Source organism: Emydura macquarii, unplaced genomic scaffold, assembly GCF_026122565.2.
Source record: "Emydura macquarii macquarii isolate MOO-44397 ecotype Brisbane River unplaced genomic scaffold, CSIRO-AGI_Emac_v2 contig_2205, whole genome shotgun sequence".
Lineage (NCBI taxonomy): Eukaryota > Metazoa > Chordata > Testudines > Chelidae > Emydura > Emydura macquarii.
Genome location: NW_027132342.1, coordinates 2,661,165 through 2,683,151, shown reverse-complemented (window position 1 = coordinate 2,683,151; position 21,987 = coordinate 2,661,165). Strand labels below are relative to the sequence as shown.

Here is a 21,987-nt window from a genome sequence, read left to right as displayed (position 1 = left end):
ACAGACATTCACTAACATGGTTCCCCCACAGGTGCTGTCATCCCTCAATTGGTGGAGGGACCCGAGGGATGTGATGAATGGAATTCCATTCAGAGACTTGGGCCCATCAGTGACTCTCATCACAAATGCATCCGATGTGGGATGGGGAGCCCACATCAGTCGCGACCTGGGCACCCAAGGGCTATGGTCACCCGAGGAGAGAGCTCTGCACATCAACGTACGCGAGCTCAGAGCAGTCCGGTTGGCCTGCAAGGCCTTCCTCAGATTCCTCAGGGGCAGGGTGGTCCAGGTCCTCACGGACAATACGGTGGCCATGTTTTATGTGAACAGGCACGGGGGGAGCGCGCTCCTCAGCTCTTTGCCAGGAGGCTATTCGACTCTGGGACTTTGCAGTGAGGCACGATTTTCATTTATGAGCCTCTCACCTCCCCGGGGTCAGGAACGACGAGGCAGACTGCCTCAGCAGGTCGTTTTTCACCCCGCCACAACTGGTCACTGCACCAGGATATAGTGACTTCAATTTTCCAAGAGTGGGGTGTTCCCCAACTAGACCTGTTCGCGTCAGCCTGGAACAGGAAATGCCCGAGGTTTTGCTCGCTCTGGGGTCGCGAGCTGGGCTCCCTGTCCGACGCGTTCCTTATAGACTGGGCGGGGGGCCTGATGTGTGCATTTCCCCCCATCCCGCTCCTGCCCCAAGTCCTTCTCAAAATCAAGAGGGACAGAGCAGACATCATTCTGATCGCGCCGGCGTGGCCGAGGCAGCACTGGTACAGCATGCTGCTCGACCTCTCTATCACCGCGCTGATTCCGCTACCCAGGCACTACGACTTGCTCTCCCAGGACCAGGGGCGCCTGCTGCACCTGGACCTGGACTCCCTCCACCTGACGGCATGGAGACTGTGGCTGACAGAGGGAGAGAGAGCCTGCTCTTTACAGGTCCAACAGGTTCTGCTGGGTAGCAGGAAATCGTCCACACAGGTTACGTACAGAGTCAAGCGGAGGCAGTTTTCCTGTTGGGCTGAGTCTAGGGGTATACCGCCAAGTTTCTCGCCTATACAGGCGATCTTGGAATACCTGCAGCACCTTAAGCTTCAGGACCTAGCTCTGGCTTCCCTGAAGGTGTACCTGGCAGCCATCTTGGCCTTCCACCAACTGATGGAGGGGCGGTCCCTGTTTTCCCACCCCATGTCAGTTAGGTTCCTTAAGGGGGTGGAGAGGACCTTCCCTCAGGTCTGGGACCGCCCTGGGATCTCAACCTGGTCCCTACCATATTGATGAGACACCCCTTCGAGCCCATGGCCACATGCTCCTTACTCCTCCTGTCTTGGAAGGTAGCCTTCCTGGTGGCCATTACATCGGCTAGGAGGGTCTCCGAGATATGGGCTTTGACCTCGGAGCCCCCCTACATGGTTTTCTATAAAGATAAGGTTCGGCTGAGGCCCCATTCGGCCTTCCTGCCTAGGGTGGTGTCTCAGTTCCACTGTAATCAAGATATCTTCCTCCCCGTGTTTTTCCCTAAACCACACAGTTCGGAGGAGGAGCGGAGGTGGCATTCGCTGGATGTCAGACGAACCTTGGCCTATATATCGAGCGCACCAGGCCCTTCCGGAAGTTGTCGCAACTGTTTGTGGCAGTGGTGGATCGGATGAAAGGCTCACCAGTCTCCACCCAGCGAATCTCCAACTGGATTACCGCCTGCATCAAAGCCTGTTACGAGCAGGCAGGGATGCCCCTTCCGGGCGCTGTGAAGGCACACTCAACCAGAGCCCAGGCCTCATCCATGGCCTTCCTGGAACGAGTGCCCCTGCAGGACATCTGCAGAGCAGTGATCTGGTCGTCGGTCCACACCTTCACGTCGCACTACGCCATCGTGGAGCAGGCGAGAGAAGATGCGGGTTTTGGCAGAGCCGTGCTGACAAGAGCAGGTCACCGATAACTCCTACCCACCTCCAAGGTATGGCTAATTAATCACCTATATTGGAATGCATATGAGCAATCACTCGAAGATAGAAAACAAGGTTACTTACCAGTAACTGTTGTTCTTCGAGATGTGTTGCTCATATCCATTCCAAACCCACCCCCTGTCCCCACTGTCAGAGTAGGCAGAAAGAAGGGACTGGGGACCCGTGGGGCCAGCAGCGCCCTTTATACCGTGACATGAGCGCGGCATTCCAGGGGGCGCCTAAGCTGGCCCTGCGGGGCTTGCTAGGGAAAAAGTTCCAGGAATCTGTGCACGGGGCGCGCACACACCTATATTGGAATGGATATGAGCAACACATCTCGAAGAACAAGAGTTACTGGTAAGTAACCTCGTTTTCATGTATCGCTCAGGTAGACATCAGAACATGGGCTTCCCCTATTTAATAACTGACCCAATTATTCATTAACCTCCAATCTCTCTTATGTGTTAAAATATATTATCTTACTATATATAACCATTCCACTATCTCTTAGTTCAATGTCACTGTTGTTTCATAACACACAGCGAAACATCCAGTAGTTCTGAATAGGAGATCAGTGAAGAAAGGATTGTATGGGAGGTGACTGGAGAGAAAACTCCCTTGTAAGGTTGAGGGAGATAAAGCATGAGAATTAGGAAAGTAGGAAGGAATTCTTTCTATTTTGAGGAAGGAAGATGGGGTGGGATTAAGAGCTCAAGATGAATGTATCAGTTCTCAGAGCGGTAAAAGTTAGCGGGAATGACATGACTAAAACACTATCCATTTTGAAAATGTAGGTTAAGGAAGGTTATTCATATCTTTTTACGTATACCATCTAATTTTAAAAAAAGATAATTCTGGCAGTCCTGGTGCTGATTATAATACATCCTGAACTATCAAAAGGCTAACTTATATCACTAGAGTATTGCAAATCTTCTTAAATGTATGCACTTACGTAGCACCTTTTTTCATAGAATCCATAGAAATGTATGGCTGGAAAGGACTTTGAGAGATCATCAAGTCCAGCCTTCTGTACTGAGGAAGAACCAAGTAAACTTAGACCATCCCTTTCAGGTGCTTGTCCAATCTGTTCTTAAAAATCTCCAATGATAGGGATTCACAACCTCCCTTGGTAGTCTATTCCAGTACTTAGCTACCCTTATAGTTTGAAAGTTTCCTAATATCTAACTTAAATCTCCATTGCTGCAGATTAAGACCATTACTTCCTTGTCCTACTTTCAGGGTCATTTTTGTTGCTTTCCACTGGGAATCTCTACAGTTTATTCATATCTTTCCTAAAGTGTGTGCTCAGAATTGGACACAGTACTCCCACTTGAGGCCTCACCGGTGCTAAATAGAGCGGGAGAATTACCTCCCCATGTCTTACATATGACACTACTGTTAATACACCCCAGAATGATATTAGTCTTTTTCACAACTGCATCGCATTGTTGACTCATATTCAAATTGTGAGCCAATATAAACCTCAGAGCTTTTTCAGCTGTACAGCCACCTACACATATTGTAATTTTGCATTTGATTTTTCCTTCATAAGTGTAGTACTTTGCACTGTCTTTACTTAATTTCATCTTATTGATTTCAGTTCAAATGTCCAATTTGTCAAGGTTGTTTTGAATTCTAATCCTATCCTCCCAGGTGCTCGCAACCCTTACCATCTTGGTTGTCATCTGCAAATTGTATAAGCATATTCTTCACCTTGTTAGCCAAGTCATTAATGAAAATATTGAATAGTACTGAACCCAGGACTAAGCCCTGCAGGTACCCAATACACACACCCTCCTAGTTTGACAGCAAACCATTGATAACTACTCTTGAGTATGGTCTTTCAATGAATTGTTGACCCACTTTATAGTAATGTCATCTAGACCACATTTCCTAGTTTGTTTGTGAGAATGTAATGTGTGACTATAACAAAAGCCTTAACATCACATCTACTGCTTCACCCCTATCCACTAGGCTTCTTACCCCATCAAAGAAGAAAATTAGGTTGGTTTGTCATGATTTGTTCTTGACAAATCCATGTTGGCTACTACTTATAATCCTATTATCTTCTAGGTGCTTATGAACTAATTGCTTAATAATTTGTTCCAGTATCTTTCTAGGTATCAAAGTTAGGCTGACTGGTCTTTAGTTAATTCCCCAGTTCCTTTTTGTTCCCTTTTTAAAGATAGGTACTATGTCTGCCCTTCTCCAGTCCTCTGGGACCTCAATTGTTCTCCATGAATTCTCTAAGATAATTGCTAATGGTTCTGAGATTGCTTCAGCTAGTTCCTTAAGTACTCTGGGATAAATTCCATCAGGCACTGCCAACTTGAATACATTTAAGTTATCTAAATATTTTTTAACCTGTTCTTTCCCTATTTTGGCTTGTGTTCCTTCCTCTTTATTTTTAATATTAATTGCGCTGCACCTGGTAGCCATTAACCTTTTTAGTAAAGAGAGAAGCAGAGTGGGCACCTCAGTCTTCTTGATGTTAACAGTTATTAGCTCTCCTTCCCCATTAAGTAGAGGACCTACACTTTCCCTCATCTTTCTCTTGATCCTAATGTATTTCAAGAACCTCTTATTGCCTTTTATGTCCCTTACTAAGTGTAACTCATTTTATGCCTTAGCCTTTCTGATTTTATCCCTACCTGCGTGTGCTATTTATGTGTACTCCTCCTCAGCAATTTGTCCATGTTTCCACTTTTTGTAAGATTCTTTTTTGAATTTCAGGTAATTAAATTGCTCCTGATGGAACATATTGGCCTCTTACTATTCTTTCTGCCTTTCCTTACAGGGACAGAGTACAGTCTACATGGCTTTCAATCACTCCCTATGAGATGGCTCTAAAAGACATTGCAAATTCAGAGGAAACAAGGAATATGTAATTAGGATGTGTGTGCAGAAAAAAAGGTTGAAGGATTTAGGGTGAAAACACAGCACAGGGTTAAAGCTATCAGCTGCCAATATGTCACATGCAGTCCAGTCCAATTCTCAAATCACTGTTTAAAAATCATTCTTGCCACTTATATATTCAAATCAAACAGAAGTGAAGTGCTCAAGGTCACACAGTAAATCAGTGCGAGAGCTGTTAGAAGATTCAGGTATTCCTGACTCCAAAGACTTAAGTGTGGCTGACATATGACGAGTCTAATGAAATTTTAATCTCAAATAAGGGACAGTTGTTTCTCTTTCCTTAGCCATGGCACAGTTTCTAGATTTTCTGTCAGTAGTCCAAACTGCATATTCTCCTGTTTTTGGAGGAAAAAAGATAAATTGAGAGCAAACATGAGCCCATAACATGTTACATAGCTGATGCTACCAATGTTTCAATATAGTCTTAGGACCCTGAAGGGGAACTAAAGCAGCAGGTCCTGCTCCTTTTCACTTATGGATGTGACATCTTTGAACCATCACTTCTGAGAAATCTAAGTTCTTCTGGTTTAGTTCCTTTTCATCCCTTACCTACCTCTTGCAGCTCTTTTCACTGACAAAGAAATTGAGACTTCTTGAATGATACCTATTTATTCCTTTCCCTGTTTCATCAGCCTATCAGTGATTCTCTCTCTCTCAACCCTGCATCTCTTTTCTCCATATTCTTTGTCCTCATCCTCTCTTTAAAGCATCTCTCTAAACCAAGATTACATTGCTTTTAATGCAACAAAGTCCAAAAGCAGCAGCAAAAAATGTGCCCGCTAACAGTGATTCTAAAACACACAGTCTATTTTCCATAATGTCACACACCTTCCAGACCTCCATATCTTCAGTCTCACACAGGAGGAAAAAAGAAAACAAAACAAGGCTTATATTTTTCTGCAGGCAGTTATACAAAGTGCAAAACTAAAACCAAATATACTCAAGAGAGGCACATTTCAGAATTTCCTCAGCCTCCAACACAGAGCAAAATTAAATATACAATTTCCTTCTAGCCCTTTGGCTTAAATAAAAGCTTGCGAATTCTTATAAAGAGAGCTACTACATTACTTTATTTAGCCTCCTGAACAGTAACTAACTTAAAAGAAGACTAACTTGTGTTTTTAGTTATTCTTTCCAGTTCCCTTAGGATCACACAAATATAACCCCTGCTTTTGCTTGTGTCCATCACTTACAGACATGGAAAATGAATGCACAGCGTGGTATAGTCACGGGGTTATTAAACTGTGTAAGAAGCTTCAAGTTTGAACCAGAGGTCCCCAACAGGGCCAGCTCAATTCTTCTTTGTGAACTAGACTGAGTGCCACGTGCTTCACTGTGCATGGAGGTCATTCAGATGAGCTCTTAAAATTTGGAGGTCTTGTCTCAGTCAGTGTTAAAGTTTCCATGGTACTCTTCTTAAAATCAGAAGTTTCCTCCTGGGTCCTTGGCCAAAATTAACACTCCTCCCACTGAGTACAGGTTGCTTGCTGCTCTCCCCCACAAATATTGCAGCATTTTACTGGTGCTGGAGGTATATGGTGTATAGAATATTTAGGGAATCTTTCATGATGATGGGTGCTAAATATATGTAAGACATTTTTAATTTAGAGGAACAATCTCAGTGTGATGATCTGGGGAATCTGTTTATGTACACCTTATGAACTGAGGTTATGAAGTTGTTATGAAATTATTGTATCATTGAATGCTGGTTATATGGTGGTAGATTCCACCATTGAGATTGTAGCTTTGTTGTCCCTGGTCTCTGCCAAACCAGGAACAATGGAAAATTACAAACCTCAACACCTGTGCTGTGCTTTATTTATTATATGACTGAACAATGAGTATGCTAAGGAGGTTGCCTGATTGGAGAAAACAGTTTGACCAAGTTTCTCTCCAGAGGGCTAGTGAAGTGGAGAGTGGAAAATCACTAGCAGCAGAACAAAAGAAACCAGGTGTTGGTGGAGGTACATATAAATTCAAGAAAGTCTGAGAGACACAGGAAACTTTGGGGAGGAGAGATGGGCAGGTTGTGTAGCAGGGGTGTCCGGTTTAATTATGGGACCAGACAAGATCAGGGAAAGCTGACTGGCCTAGAGAGAGGAGAGAGACTCTATGATTCTGAAGAGAAGCTCTGAGCTACAGTAGAAGGATCCTGGACACAACACAGGACTTTGCCGAAGCCCAAAGAACTCTCCAAAGTGGTGAGGAAACTGATCAGGGAAATGCATATGGGTGTGTTTATTTTGTCTAGATATGTGTATTTCTCGTTCTGCTAAGTAAAGAGTAAATTGTGTTTAGATTCCTGTGCAAAACCTGTGTGTCTGTTTGCTTTCAATGTCATATGTCCCTGGAGAGTCAAACTGTAAACCCAGAGAAGCTATGTGGCTTGAGTTCTGGGAGAAGTCGTGTTAGTCCCAAAAGTGAGGCAGTTGGACCGAGGGATTACAGCTGTCAGGAGAGGGTGCTACAAAGGATCTGCACTCCAAGCGCGTGCCTAGCAACCCCACCCAAGGACAGTGTCTGGACTCTGTTCATGCTCAGGATGTTCAAAGAACATGCGCCTATTGAGGTAGAGCCTGGTCAGTGTCCAGGCAGAAGAAGAACTCTATTAGGGCTGTCTATGTGACACTCACTCAACCCCATTCCACTGTAACTTAAATTGCTAATAGGAGAGAATTAAACACAACAGATAAATAAAGTCTAATTTCATTTAATTTTGCTGTTGGCGCCATAGGGAGCCAACTTCTAGCTGTTTCAGCCATAAGTGTAAATACTATTTGCTGAAGCCTGCTTTCAGTACGCATTGAAAATGTACAGTGTAACTTAAGGTACAGACTAATTGGAGATATTTAATAGACAATTACTACGTGGAATAAGAGCTTTGTCTAGAAGTAAAAACCACAGGACTAGGAAATCAGAAGACATGGGCTCCAATCAAAGCTAACTAACTTACCTTGTGTCTGTGTGCAAAACACTTAACTTTATCATGCTTCAATTTCCTCATCTATAGAAAGGGGAAGGGTACCATCCCTAACAAGGGTGTTTTGATGCATAATCAATTAGTGTTTGTGACGTGCTATGTATCACTATCAACGCCTTAAAACTCATTGCTTCCTTGCATACTCTGTTTGAATCCCTTCTTCAGTTTCAACAGAGTATAGTGTATGTCACTTCCTGTCCTGTAGTGCTGCACTGTGCAGCTATATGGTTGCTTCTTTTCACCCAAGAGGTGGCTGCATTTCAAAGGTCAATGAAGTGATTACATAGGTCAGTAAGTTGCCAAAAATTTGGCATGAAAAGAGACTAAGTTGTTTATTATTTGTGTAATTATTTAGTCCATTACCATCTTTGTGCATCTGTGGCATTTTGTAAGGGCAGCAGTGTCACCTATGCCCTGTTGGTACTACCATTAGATTGTCCACGAGTGCTTATTGTCCCTGCTTATATTGCAGCTACCACCCTTTTCTTGTTGTCCTCACAATGTGTAGACGCTCGTGGTGACCGATGACACTGCTCTTGGGAAAGTGACCCAGAACTGAGGTGGTGAGACAACATATCACCCCATATCAGGAAACATAATCATATGCACTGTTTTTAGTCTGTTTGCAGAGTCAAATGGTAGGACAAGATTTGTAATACTGAAATCCTTAATTGTTATTGGATGTCTGGTATTCAAAGAATGCTCATAACAGCTCAGTTGCATTGGTCTGGGCAACTTGTTCATATGACTGTCTCAAGAATACCCAAAGCTACACTTTCTGGTCAATTAAAGCAAGGTACCTGCTCTCATGGTTGTCAGTACAAACGGTATAAAGATATACCAAAATCACACTTGAAAGCTTGTCAGCCTATTCCAGTAACTGGGAAACAACATCCAATGACAGTGCAACGTGGCAGCAGATTTGCCATGTTGCCATTAACTGCTTTAAAGCAAGGCTCATCAACACCTTATGTGAAAAACTTAACCAGCACAAAGCAAGGACACAACAACCTTCAATGGGCTTGCACAATCTTGTCTGTCCTGCATGCAATCATGTTTGCTGTTCTCTCATCAATCTGATCTCACATAGGTGTGTTCATTTTTAATGTTCACTGAACCCTCGTAGATGGATACCAATGTGAGACTCCATCCATCCTATTATTTAGTACAGTGAAAGCTAGTTTGGTTGTCTATTTTGTGCAGGTACATTAGATTCATTAATATAGTACTGTTTAAAATTATGGTACAAATGTGAATAAAGCATTAAACTTACTTTTAGTGCAATGGATGGTTGGCTTTAGTGATCTGACACAGAACTATATTTACCGCAGAAGACTGAACAGTAACAGTTACTCAACTATTTTCCTAAATGTAGATACATAAGGAAACTGTTTTAACACTGAGAATGAGAAGCAAAATGGAAGACTGTCAGTGTTTACACTTCACCTTTGTATTTGTCCCTGCTTCTTGATTGTACCAGTTATTGCAGTCCTCAAAGCTCTGTTGCTATTTCAGTAAAGGAGTAGACAAAAAAAACCAAGAAATGTTGGAAGAAAAATGAGTAACACTTACAATTTCATTATAAGTAGGGTCAGTGCTTTTTGGAACTGCTTTCGTTTTTCTCCTGCTGACTTCATCAGGATCTGGTAAAAGATAAAATTCAGCCTGTGCAGTTGGGGCAGAGCCATCTGGGAGATGCTGTAGAACAAAAGGATTATCAATATGACTATCTGTGTTTCTATCAAGGAAAACAAATAGAGAGGTACCAAATTAAATCTGGACTTTAACCAGACATGAAGAGATTTATTATACTGACAAAGTTTAATTGGTATAAAATGGAGTACTCATCAATGTAAACAATAGAAATACACAGAATTCAACCTCATATTATGTTGGGAAAAAAATAAATGAAAAAATAAAAGAACAAAATAAGTATAATAAAAGTATTAAATGTGGAAAATTTTAAGGGAAAACCCCTTAAGCATCAATACACTTTAATTCATGTGAAACTGGTATGCAATATACCCTTACATTTTTCAAAGCAATGCACAGGAACCAGAGTTTAGCCAAACAGCTCCTATTGACTTTAACCTTTAAAAAAAGAGCCAGTTCCAATGCTGATATGGGGACAATTGATTGTTTTTAAGGATGTGCCAAAAAGGATGCTAGCACAGAAGGTCCAAGAGCATTTTCAGCAGCAATATGGGCAGAAAGGGATTCTTATATAGATAAAGTCTCTCCCATCGCCACCTCCACACAGCTGCAAACCTTCTTTAGTCTCCCATTAACACTACACATATTGACGATTGGGCCAGGAATCAGCAAGGACAGGGAGGGAAAGGACCAAATGGAGATCAAGAAGGAAACTATTGGTGCAGATGTGGATAGAGATAGGTATAATTTTGGCCTTTAGAAAAGGAGATGGAGATTTCAGGATGGTTAGTTAACTGGGAGAGAGTCTGGTCTATTTTGTGAATGGATCATTAGTTGCGAGGAGAGTTAAGAGGATTGAAAGAGAGAAGAACACAGATTAGGAGCTGAAAACTAATATACTTGTTCATGGCGACCTACAAACATAGGAATCAAATCAGGTCAGCGATCCATCTAGCTCAATCTCTCGTCTCTGAAGTCCTTACCAAACGCTTTACACGAAGATGCAAGAAATCCATAAGTGAACAATTATGGAGTAGGGGAAAGTTTCTTCCTAGTCAGTTACTGTTGGCTTGTGCATAGCAGTGCCTGTTCTCCTCTCTTAGGATCTCCCAAACTAGTGGCTATCAACTTATTGACAACACAACATGCATTTAGACAGCACAGCATGTAACATAACATCACAACTGTTTTTCAAAATATCAGCCATTTTGAGGGGGTTTTTAGGCTTTCAGAAAGAAAATAGACTGGCCAGTTTGCAAGCACCTGAAGGAAGTGGACATCCATGGACAGAAATTGAAATGAAAATCCATGAAAACTAACAAATAAAAGAATTTTCTGAGTGAATGGGCTCAGCGTGTTATTTTAGCTGTACAAGCATATCTATATTCCTCATTTCAGCTGCACTGGACCCATTACAGAGTAGTTGCTCACATTTTGATAATTCACAGACTGGGACCAGAAATGTTAGGTTTTCCAACAGTAACAATAACATATCTTTTAAATGGAGAGGCTACAGGCATCCTAGCAATAAATAACATCTATATAGAAGGGACGTTGCATGTATGTGTGTATATAGAACAATTAGTTGATGACACAAAGTGACTTCTCACAGTATACAACTTGGTCAACCATCCAGCTTAATGTTACTATGCTAATGTTGTTACTACTGCTTATATAGCACTCTGTTGGCCTTATACAAATCATCAAACTCTCCCCCATCCCTCCTTTTCCCACTAAGAGCATAGGACAGGAAGTGAAAAAGACTATATTCAGTTTGAAATACATACGGAATTTAAATTATTTAGGAATACATATGGAATTTAGGATGCAATTACTCAAATAGGAACTTCACTAGGGCATTGAGACTAACAGTCAATTTTATAGGACAGTTTAGTGCCTTGTTGAATTAACACTGTATTTGGAGTCATACAATCCATTGAAAAACCCCTCTCCAGGGTTTTAGGACCTGTCATTATATATTAAAATCCAATCATGTTAGCAGAAACAAAAGTAAACTCAGCAGTCTCCCCAAACCTGGGAAGGAACAAACCAATTGAGCCTTAAACATCAGCCCAAGGTGTTCAGATCCTCACACCCTTCCCTCTTCTGGGAAAAAGAGGTGAGCTTTTCAGCATATCCTGAAAGGTCAACATAGCTCAGATCAAAAGGGAGAATGGATTCCAAAATTCACGGTCCCTCATGGAGAATGCACTGACAGCAGCTCTCTCTCTTTTCAACTGAGAAGGGGGCATGCAGTTCAAGCTTAAAAGCAGCATCTTCTATGCTACCCAGGAACCAAGATTCAGCATTCACAGAGCACTCATGTCACATGATCATGGTGAAAAATTCCATATTCAGTAAGTGAGGTATCATGCTCTGCATTAGCTTCAGCTGCTGAGTTGATGGAAGTAGAGTTGAGTGAATAACTGATTTTTTGGTTGGGCTTGCAACCTGAAAAATTGGGGCAAATATTGGGCATGAGAAAGAGAAAGTTTTTTCTCCTTTACAAATTGTTTGGGCACTTGCCTGGAATGTACCAGACCCAGGTTCAAATACCCACGCAGGCGAAGGGACTTGAAAGAAGCCCTCCTCTTACCAAATAAGTGCTCTAAGCACCAGACTGTAGGCTATTCTGCTCTCAATCTCTCTGTTGAAACAGTTCTACCAGGGTATAGGCTATACTGCTTTCAAATCTTTCCTGCTGGAGGTACTTAAATATTCAATGGACCAGAGAGAGAAAGTTAGAATGATCTATAGTCTGGTGATTAAGACACTCATCAGAGTGATAGATATGAATTCATTTCTTCTCTTCACCAGTTCAGAGAAGGGATTTAACTTCCCACCTCCCAGGTGAATACCTTAATCACCAGGCAGATCTCCAGGTGGTGAGGGCAACTTGTCCCACAATGTAGCAACACTATCTGAACCCAGATTCTGCTGGTGCCGTTGGTTCTGCCAGGACCCTTTGAATGGGACTCACTTATCCAAGAGTCTGGGTTGGTAGGGGCAAGCTGGTTGGAGTTACGATAGAACAATGAATAATGGTAATCAGGGTAGGCAACTTTTAACATCCCAAAACAGCTGTGTTTAGGAGTGACTGGTCCATGAAATTTACTGTAGTTGCCTTTGAAAAACATGATATTCAGACATGAGTTTATCTCAGACAATGCATAACTTAATACAGATGCCTAAACCTGAAGAACAGGAAACCCAGAATGACATAGATCAAAGCTAATGCTAACACATTTGAGATGGGAGCTGAATATTAATTTTGTACCTAATAGGCAAACCCTTATATAATCTCTGTTGCATGAGGTATTTGGGATGGCTTTTCTCAATTTGCCTAGCAGCTCAGTGTTGCCTTGTGAAGAACCTGTTTCACTGAGCGATTTCCTGAGACAAGGCATGTAATAAGACCTGACGAGGTCACAGAAGCGGCGTTAGTTTCTTCATTAAAAATCATGATGATCAGACCCACCCTCCCAGGAACAATTGGGAAATCTTGTCAATTTGGGAATCTCAGTGTGAAATCAAGGATGGGATTCACATGGCAGTACTATCAAGAAACCTTTTTGAAGTGACTGTCTGTTCTAAGGTCAGCACTTATCTGAATAAGGGGGAAAAAGGAGAAAACACGAGCAAATGTTACTTTCCTCAGAATGATGCTCTCCACTGCTAGCTTTCATTTCATAGCTGTCATTGCATCTAATGACAAACAACCTGATTCTCCTCTGACTTCCTCCTGATTCAGACTACATCAGTGTAACTCGATCATTGGAATTACATCAAGTTCAAGTAAATGAAAGAATATCAGGCTGAAATGCTGGTCTCAATAACTCCAAAGTATACCTGTTCTGTAAATAAACATGGGGTAAGATTTTTCAGAAGCACAAGGAATCAAACTAGTTGTGTTTGGTACCTATGGAGGCCCCACTGGATTAGGAATAGTGCATCCATAATGTCATTTACTCTCCCTTTATAGCATTTTCATCATCTCCTTTGTTGTTTTAGGAGAAACTAATATATCAAAAGCAGGTCTGTGACTATTTTCAGGATTCTGCTTATTTTGGAACGTGCTGTGATGTATAAATTGGTGGAATGTTTTCCAATGTATAAAGAACTTTTTGGTCAATTTCTTCAACACATTGGCCATCTCAGGGTCAAATGGTTAGATCACTGTTAAAAAAATTCCAACTAGTTAACACATCACAGCATGTTCCAAAATAAGCAGAATCCTGAAAATAGTCACCGGGCTGCTTTTGATATGTCAGTTTCTCCTAAAACAACAAAGGAGGTAGTGGAAATGTTATAAAGGGAGAGTAAATGACATTCTGGATCCACTATTCCTAATCCAATGGGGCCTCCACAGGTATTAGACACATCCAGTTTTATTTTAATTTTGTGTGTTTTCATAGAAGTTTCTAAAATGTCATGCACTGGTGTAAAAGTTGTTTATAGGGAGGATGATAATGAAGCAACAGTATGAAAAAACACTACCAAAAAAGGCACAACCTGAGATGCAGATTCACAAGACCATTCAAGTTTTGTGCAGAACAGTTGGTAAACTTTGGGTGCCAGTCAATGGAAAGAGGCACTTCTTTTCATATCCATAATTTAGTATTAAAAATGTGGCTCACAGAATACACCCTCTGTAGCAAAGTTTCATAATTCATTCCATGTTAGATTTCCAAAACTAAAAGTAGTATTTGATATTTACTTACAGAAATCCACATAGACAGGTTATGGATTTTTGTAATTCAATATTAAATACACTAGTTATATTTTGGGAAAAGAGAGAAGAAATGAAATTTTCTACAAAAATTGCATTCTGTTAGCCATCCATTTCCCCTTGAGTCTTGCTGACTACCCAACTCTCCTTTATGATGGAATTTTCTTTGACACTAAGAAAGCCATAAGGGTTTCTTCTAAATTTGGCATATTTAAAGCACTGAAATTCAGCATGACAGACTGAATCCTGAGTCTCTTTAGCATGAGAGTCTGAAGGGAAAGCTTGTGAAAGTAAAAGTTAGATACTTGGGGGCAATGTTAGCGTTATTAGACAGCACTACTTCCTAAATGAAATGTTTCCTTCAGGCGGGTATTCCTCACAAACTCAGTCCCGCTCTCTTTTTGGCCCTGGTCTAAAAGCTGTTGATACTCAATCTTCTGACGTTCCTGCTGCCTTCCATCCCTGGATGAAACATTCTGGTAGCTCCTGAACTTTTCCTGGTTTCAGCTGCTGTTCTCTTTATCCAGAAAAGGCTCCATCATACATTTTCAATCTTCTTAAAAAAAAAAAAAAACAGATAACTTTCATTCACAACTGCTGTCTTCCCGCCTCTATAAGTAACTTCCTTTCTTCTACTTTCCATCCCCAATAAAATAGACTGGAGCTCTTCAACTCGCAACTGCCTTCTTCCCTTTACAAATAAAAATTGCTTATGGCTCCTCCTGTCTCCCACTTTCAGCTACTGCCTTCTACCACTCTCACACAAAACTCCCCAGCAGATGCCACTCCTACCTTTTGCTCATCTTCATCCCTCCACACAGACACACACTCCCCTTCCTCGCCTGAGAATTAAAGTTTTTAATAATGAAAGAAAGATGACTAAATATTAAATGTGCTATAATAAAACTATGGTAAATAGATACAAAAAGTTTTCACAGCCCTATAGCAACATAGTTGTATTCTAAATGCAGACATGAAAGAGATTTGATTATAATCCACGAAGGGAGGAAAAGGAAAATCCACAGAGGAAATCAGTCACAACACCCGAGTCATCAGAATAAATAGTATCTGAATCCTGACTAAATTAAATTTGAGTGATAAATGCAGAGGTTCTATGAAGAGTATTAAATACACACACCATTTAATTTTTCTTAGTAACAAAGCCCAGTTAATATGTAACTTAACTCCGTGTTCCTGGGAAAAGCTAAAGCCTGCACCATAAAATGCAGCTAAACAACAAACAAATATGCCTTCTCTTTTGAAAAGATAGCCTCGTCTGGGGCTAAGTCTAAATTTAGAGTGCTAAAAAAAAAAGAAAAAGAAAATCAGAACCTTGATAGTGGTATTAAAAAACAAGAAGTTCCTTCAAGAAATGGATTAATAAGGTTTATAGACCTGGAGGATAAAATGATAGCAGAGCTGTGCAAACTAGAGGTTGTGTTCTTATTTAAAAAGGACCCTCCAGGCCCATGATATGATTTTTTTTCCAGATTTGTACATCCTAATGTACCATGTGCCTCCCGCTCTCCTCTGTGTCTAAATTTTCTCTTTTCCTGTGAATTTAAACTCCTGGTATAGTTAATACACTTAGAAAAATAAACAATAAAATAATTTCCAAGTATTTAATCAAAATATTTGAAAGAAAATCACCTTTAAAGTAATTACTGAAGTAAATGATAATTAGAATAATAATCCATTATATTTCCATGGTGGATCTTGGAGCATAAAGTAAACATTTCTTAAGATACTAACCAAAACAATAGTAGCTGACTGCACAAAATGAGGTATTTTCTCACTCTCTGGTGCTTTCTTTCTTCTATAAAACTTTAAACACATTTTGCTGCTTTCTCTTTGTTCCCTATGATCATTTAACCTTTTTGCTTTCTTTTCTGCTTGTAAATTTCTTTCCCTCCTCGTGATTGCAAACAACTTCATTGCTTTTTTTTTTTTTCCCCTTTCATGAATAAAAATAGAAGACACACAATGATGGAGGTCAGTGGCACAGACATTTTCACTTGCTTGAGCAGCACTAGGAGTGGGGATTGTCCATCCCACATGAGAGCAGGAAAACCATGAGAGAGCTGTTGTTTTGTGACTGAGAGAGAAGGGCTGGCTTGATTCAGTGTTGGAACTCTGAAGGCAATTCTCTTAGCAGATATTCACCCTTCTTTGGAAAATTGGTGATGGAGATTGTGGTAGGAGAGCAAAACCTCCTGTTGGCTTTGCATCCCACTCTGATGAACATGGGGTGCATTGCCATATTACCAATCTGTATCCCAAAATGTGATTTAAGTGCTGTGTGCATTAGTCTAACAAGAGGATAACAGACAGTTTCAACACCCTCATCCACAGGTAGATACAGGTCTACACTTGGAAGGATTTGTTGGTATAGCTATATACCAATAAAGTGCAGATTTGCCAGTATATCTGCATCAACATAGGGGCTTTTGTGAGCCAAGCTATGTTGGTCAGGGATCACATCTCTTCACACCCCTGAGTGACAAAGCTCTGAGGGTGAACACTTGTAATGCACATATAGGCTGAGTGCTTATAAACCATTAAGGCTGAATAGGTCTCATTCCCCAAACAATGAAGTTGTTCACAGGGGCATTCTCCTAGATTGGGAACTAACCAAATTGAGATAGAAAGAAGATTTCACACTTATACCTGTAATAAAGACAACTTTGAGCAACATGGTAATTGGGCCAAGGCACATATGGGAAAGTGGTGTCATAGATCAGGAAAATTGCACCTGAATTTCTCCAAGTTCACAACTGTCTCAAATTCAGAATCAGAACAACCATGGATATTTCAGTCTTTCCTGTATACAACTTGGGCCTTTGATCTTGGCCTCATGTAACAGGTGATCAGTAGACAATGGCTCACTCCTCAAAGTATAGCTTCAAAAGGCTTGGTTTTTGCATTATGGAAGGAGGGGAATTTACATTCACCTCTTCCTAGATGGCCCCAGGAAAACCATTTTATGCTTTGTGTTACAAAAGTCCATTTATCTCTGGCACATTGTTCAACAGAGTCCTTTGAACCCCCAGGTCTCCCATCTGTCACATCTCCCCCCATGAGAGGTTCCATACAATTTTGGCCCACAGTAATACGCAAACCATTCATTTAATACAATGGACCCCAAAGATATTTCAACTTAATTCAATAAGATCTCCCAAGAAAGAGGGCGGACAATTTCCTACAATTGCAGAAAATTGCTATATCTGACACAAAGCCCAGGAGTGAATTTACAGCTGTACTGAGGAGGACATATGCAATATAGTAAAAAGGGGAGGGAGAAGGAGGGAAGAAATGTTCCTGCTTCTTCCTTCCAGTGGTTGCACCTATGCCTGAATCCCATGCTGCATTGCTGCCCATTTTGAAGTCTATTAAACATCCCTCATTCACATCAATGAAACAAAACAGAGATAGATCCTGCACTAATGTGAAAAATCTTCTCTTGGTCAGCCATGGGTGAATGGGGTGAACCCATGGCTTTATGAGGAGGGACAGTCCTAATACTTCGTCTTGGTGTAGGAAGTAGCATGAGGATGAAGACTCATGGGTTTGGTGGACAGTTCTCTAAAATTTTTGTTTTGTAATTACTTGCAAGCCTGGGAATAAGGGAACTTCTCTGTTATTATTGTGCAGTGGGACATTCATTTACCACTCAGAACAGTATCTAGTTTCCACAGCTGCAGAGTCTATGAGGCTCATTGAGGTAGATTTTGTCTAGATTTGGATATTAGTCCACAGTACATATGTTTGTGCGCATGTGCACACATACACACACATTCTATTATTCCCTCTCCCTTGAACTAAACATAATGGAAGAAAAAACACCAAAGAAAACGATACTATGTCACATTTCTTTTCAGCTCACAAAAGATTTTACAGCATCACTGACCATCAGATGGAGAAAAAGAAATCAGTTTCTGAGAACAGGAAGCAAGTGAAGTAAGGATGGATGGTGTCTTTTGTTAGTTGTGAGCCTGGAGAAAAGTCTGAGGAGTGAAGTTCTGGAATAGCCTTCCAAGGGGAGCAGTGGGGGCAAAAAACCTAGCTGGCTTCAAGACAGTTTGAAAAGTTTATGGAGGGGATGGTCTGATGGGACAGCCTAATTTGGCAATTAAGTGATCTTTGACTACTAGTGGTAAATATGCCCAAAGGCCTGTGATGGGATATTAGATGGGGTGTGTTCTGAGTTACTACAGAGAATTCTTTCCAGGTGTCTGACTGGTGAGTCTTGCCCGCATGCTCAGGGTTTAGCTGATTGCCATATATGGGGTCAGGAAGGATTTTTCCCCCAGGGCAGATTGGCAGAGGCCCTGGGGTTTTTTTGCATTCCTCTGTGGCATGGGGCATGGCTCACTTGCTGGTGGATTCTCTGTACTTTAAAGTCTTTAAACCATGATTTGAGGACTTTAATAACTCAGTCATAAGTTAAAGATTTATTACAGGAGTGAGTGGGTGAGGTTCTGTGGCCTGCATTGTGCAGGAGGTCAGACTAGATGATCATAATGGTCCCTTCTGACCTTAAAGTCTATGAGTCTAAGATTTCTGCACTCCTCCTGATGTCTGGCTGTGAAGTGTATCCAGTAGCCTACATATGCATCTGATTTAGTTGTCATGGGGCAAATACACAGGGCAGCAGCATTAATGTTTTTGCAGCTGCTGGAGCTGCCTGCACTTGCACAGACATCTCTTCCAGCAGCAGGCAGGGCTATTACCACAGAACTACCAGACAGAGGGATGCAGCCCGACTTACCTGGGAAACTTAGTCAAATCCCCACACTGAGCATTTGCTTCCTTCCCACTTCTGTGTCAGTTTCCAGGGTCCAATCTGTGATGCATTTCCATGATAATGTTTAGATTAATTTAGCCCTGAAGACTTCCCTTTGCATTAGCTGACCCACCTTGTGCCCTCTGAGTGTTAACAATGGTTATGATGCTACAACTGCATGTGCTGGGCTTTAAGGATTTTTCCCCTCTCTCTTGCTTAGTCTGTCTTTCATTGTTTACAGTGCTCCCTTTCTCTCCATACCTTCCTCCCATCCTACTTCTAGAGGCCCAGGTCTTTGTCTTGACTTTTTGGGGCCTTTTTTCTTTCTTTTTCTAAACATCTGTTTTGCTCCCTTAGAGATATGTTCTTGCTCTTTGCTGGCAAGTTCTTTCAGATGCCAGACAAAACTTTCCTCTCCTTGAATTCCATATCTTCCGCTCCAGTCTCAGGAACTCTCTTTTTCAGTTGCTGCCATGCTGTCCCCCTCTCTCTTCTGCCGTACCCTCTCTCTCTGAGGCAATCTCTATCTTTCTTCCTCACTCTCCTTCCCACCACTCCCCAATCCCCTTCTGCCAACGCTTACCTTTTTGTTTATAGCCTTCCAACTTCTCTGCGTCTCTGCACTAATATGGAATTGCCAACCCTAAGCATTCAAACATCCTGAGTCAGGGCTCAAAAAAATCATGATTGATTTACAAAAACATGAGATTTCAAAAATAAAACATTTTGAATCTTCATCGATCTTCTGGCTCTCTGCACCTTTTAGAGTTATGCTTTCAACTTTCCTTGGCTACCATGAGGGCTAGAAACTTGATTTCTCAATTAATGAAAACTGGGAATCTGGTATATTCATGTGATGCTAGGGATTCAAGAAAAACATTCTTGATCATGAGACTTTCAATAAAATCATGAGAGTTGGGAGCACTTTTAATATGTCAATAAATACTAGTTTAACAGAACTTCTCTGCTTTCACTGTTTACCCATAGTATTTAAAATGAAGTGTGCACAAGCATTTGCAACCAATTCTACAACTCTTTGCATGCGTTGCTGCTCAAATTGTCTTACTAGTCAAGTTGTAGGAAAAGATGCAGGAACTCCTTTGGTGAAACTATGGCCTGTGTAAAACAGGAGGTGAGAGCAGATTAGTGGTTCCTTCTAGCCTTAAAATCTATTAAACTAGTTCACTCTGTACTTATTCTTCAAAGTATACTTCAATAGACTGTTTTTAGGAAGGACTTTAAGAACTTCTTTCAGTGATTGAAATATTTCCTGTATTAGGGAGGAACAAGGTGCATCTTGAAGCAGACCTAAGAATTTCAGAGATTAGGAATAAAATACATACATTCATTTCTCCAAGTTTCTTTCTAGGTTACAACAGTGGGAAAATAATGCATCATGGACTGAAATTATAGAGTTATAGAGCTGTTGATTCCTACCTCCACTCTGCCAACAAAGCCAGCCTTCCACAAACCAGACCAGCTGTACCTTAAACACCTCTTTGCATTCTCATATGCCTGGGAGAAGCTCCTTGTAAAAATCTGCAAAACTGCTACATTGACCTCCTTGAAACCCAGCTCTGCTATGAAGGCTACACAACACTTGACAATAGCTATAAGCATGATAGTTTCACAGATACCTTATTCTTCCATAACCTGTTTGATTTTCTCCACCTGTTGTCTCTCATCATATAGTTACACTAGAAGCTGTCTGGGGCAGGAATGTCTTGTTTATTGTGTGTGTGTAGAGGACATAGCACAATGTGGCCCTGATCCCTGAATGAAGCTTCTAGGATGTACCACAACACAAATCATAATTAGTAATGTTTCTTTCAATGATTCAAATTCATCTCCCACTGAAAATCCAGTGAATTCAATGAAGTTACACTAAGAATGAATTTGGCCCAATACAATTATTTAAACATTTGAAAATATCACATACATTGTTTTAGGCAGGGGGAGGGGAAAGTGCAAAAAGTATTTACTATAAATGATGGAACAAAACAAATTAATTTCTGTATAGATGAACCACTAAAAATATTGTAAGTAGTAAGACACTGAAAAAGTAGTAAGACTGAATAGATCTGAAATAGATTTAACATGTGTTGAATAAAGTACAAACTTGCTGTACTTTCTAATTCATATTCAACTCAAAAAGAGATAGACAGATTGATCTAGGGCAGTGGTTCTAAACCAGGGATCGGTGGCCCTCTAAGGGGGGTGCTATAAGTCAGTTTTAGGGGGCCGTGGGGCCCCATGGCTGAAGCCTGGTACCCTGAGCTCCAATGCCGTCATGGGGCTGAAGCTGGGAGAGAAGCCACAGGGAGACCCTAGCACCAGGGTTAAAGCTTCGGCACTCCCTGTGGGGCTAAAGCCCCTGGTGACCCCCTGCGGGGTTGAAGTCAGGAGCAGAGCTAAAGCATAACACATACTGCCCTCACAAGATCCCCTAAGCCAGTGGTTCTCAAACTTTTTGTACTGGTCACCCCTTTCAAACAGTTTGGAGACAACTGTGTGAGTATTGCTTTCACTTCATCATCATTGATCATGTCGACAAATTGTTACTGTGCGTGAATATCCTCAGTAGGTAACTGCTCTGCTGTCACACTGTAAGGGTGAATAAAGTGCTTCTGGTAGCACTGGGAAGTTGTGCGAGAACTCTTTGTGAAAGCTCTTAGATGTTCACTGATAGCTGACTTGAGAACACTATGAATGTGGACTTCTTCCTGCTCGCTGAATGAAGAAAGTGTCAGAAACATGCCTTATCTGTTTGTGTCCAACTACCTGCACTACAGAGCCAATTTCATCTGGAAGGCTTTGATTTTATTAGTCAGGTCTATTAATGTTGAACGTTTTCCGTGAAGCGACAGATTGAGGTCATTAAGGCTATCAAAGATATCAGCTAGGTATACCAAGCAGAAAAGCATTTCTTGTCACTGAACTTTTTGTTCATCTCTTGTTTCTCTTTTCACAGGAAATACTCTGC

At 41.2% G+C, this 21,987-nt stretch overlaps 1 protein-coding gene across 1 annotated transcript in view; it reads right to left on the bottom strand.

Moving 5' to 3' along the window:
* The window catches only part of PIK3C2G (phosphatidylinositol-4-phosphate 3-kinase catalytic subunit type 2 gamma), a 262,202-nt gene that overhangs the window by 6,900 nt on the left and 233,315 nt on the right, over positions 1 to 21,987 (bottom strand). Inside the window, exon 33 of the mRNA XM_067558969.1 lies at positions 9,412 to 9,537. Within this exon, the coding sequence (XP_067415070.1) occupies positions 9,412 to 9,537 (126 nt within the window). The remainder of the gene's footprint in view (positions 1 to 9,411; positions 9,538 to 21,987) is intronic.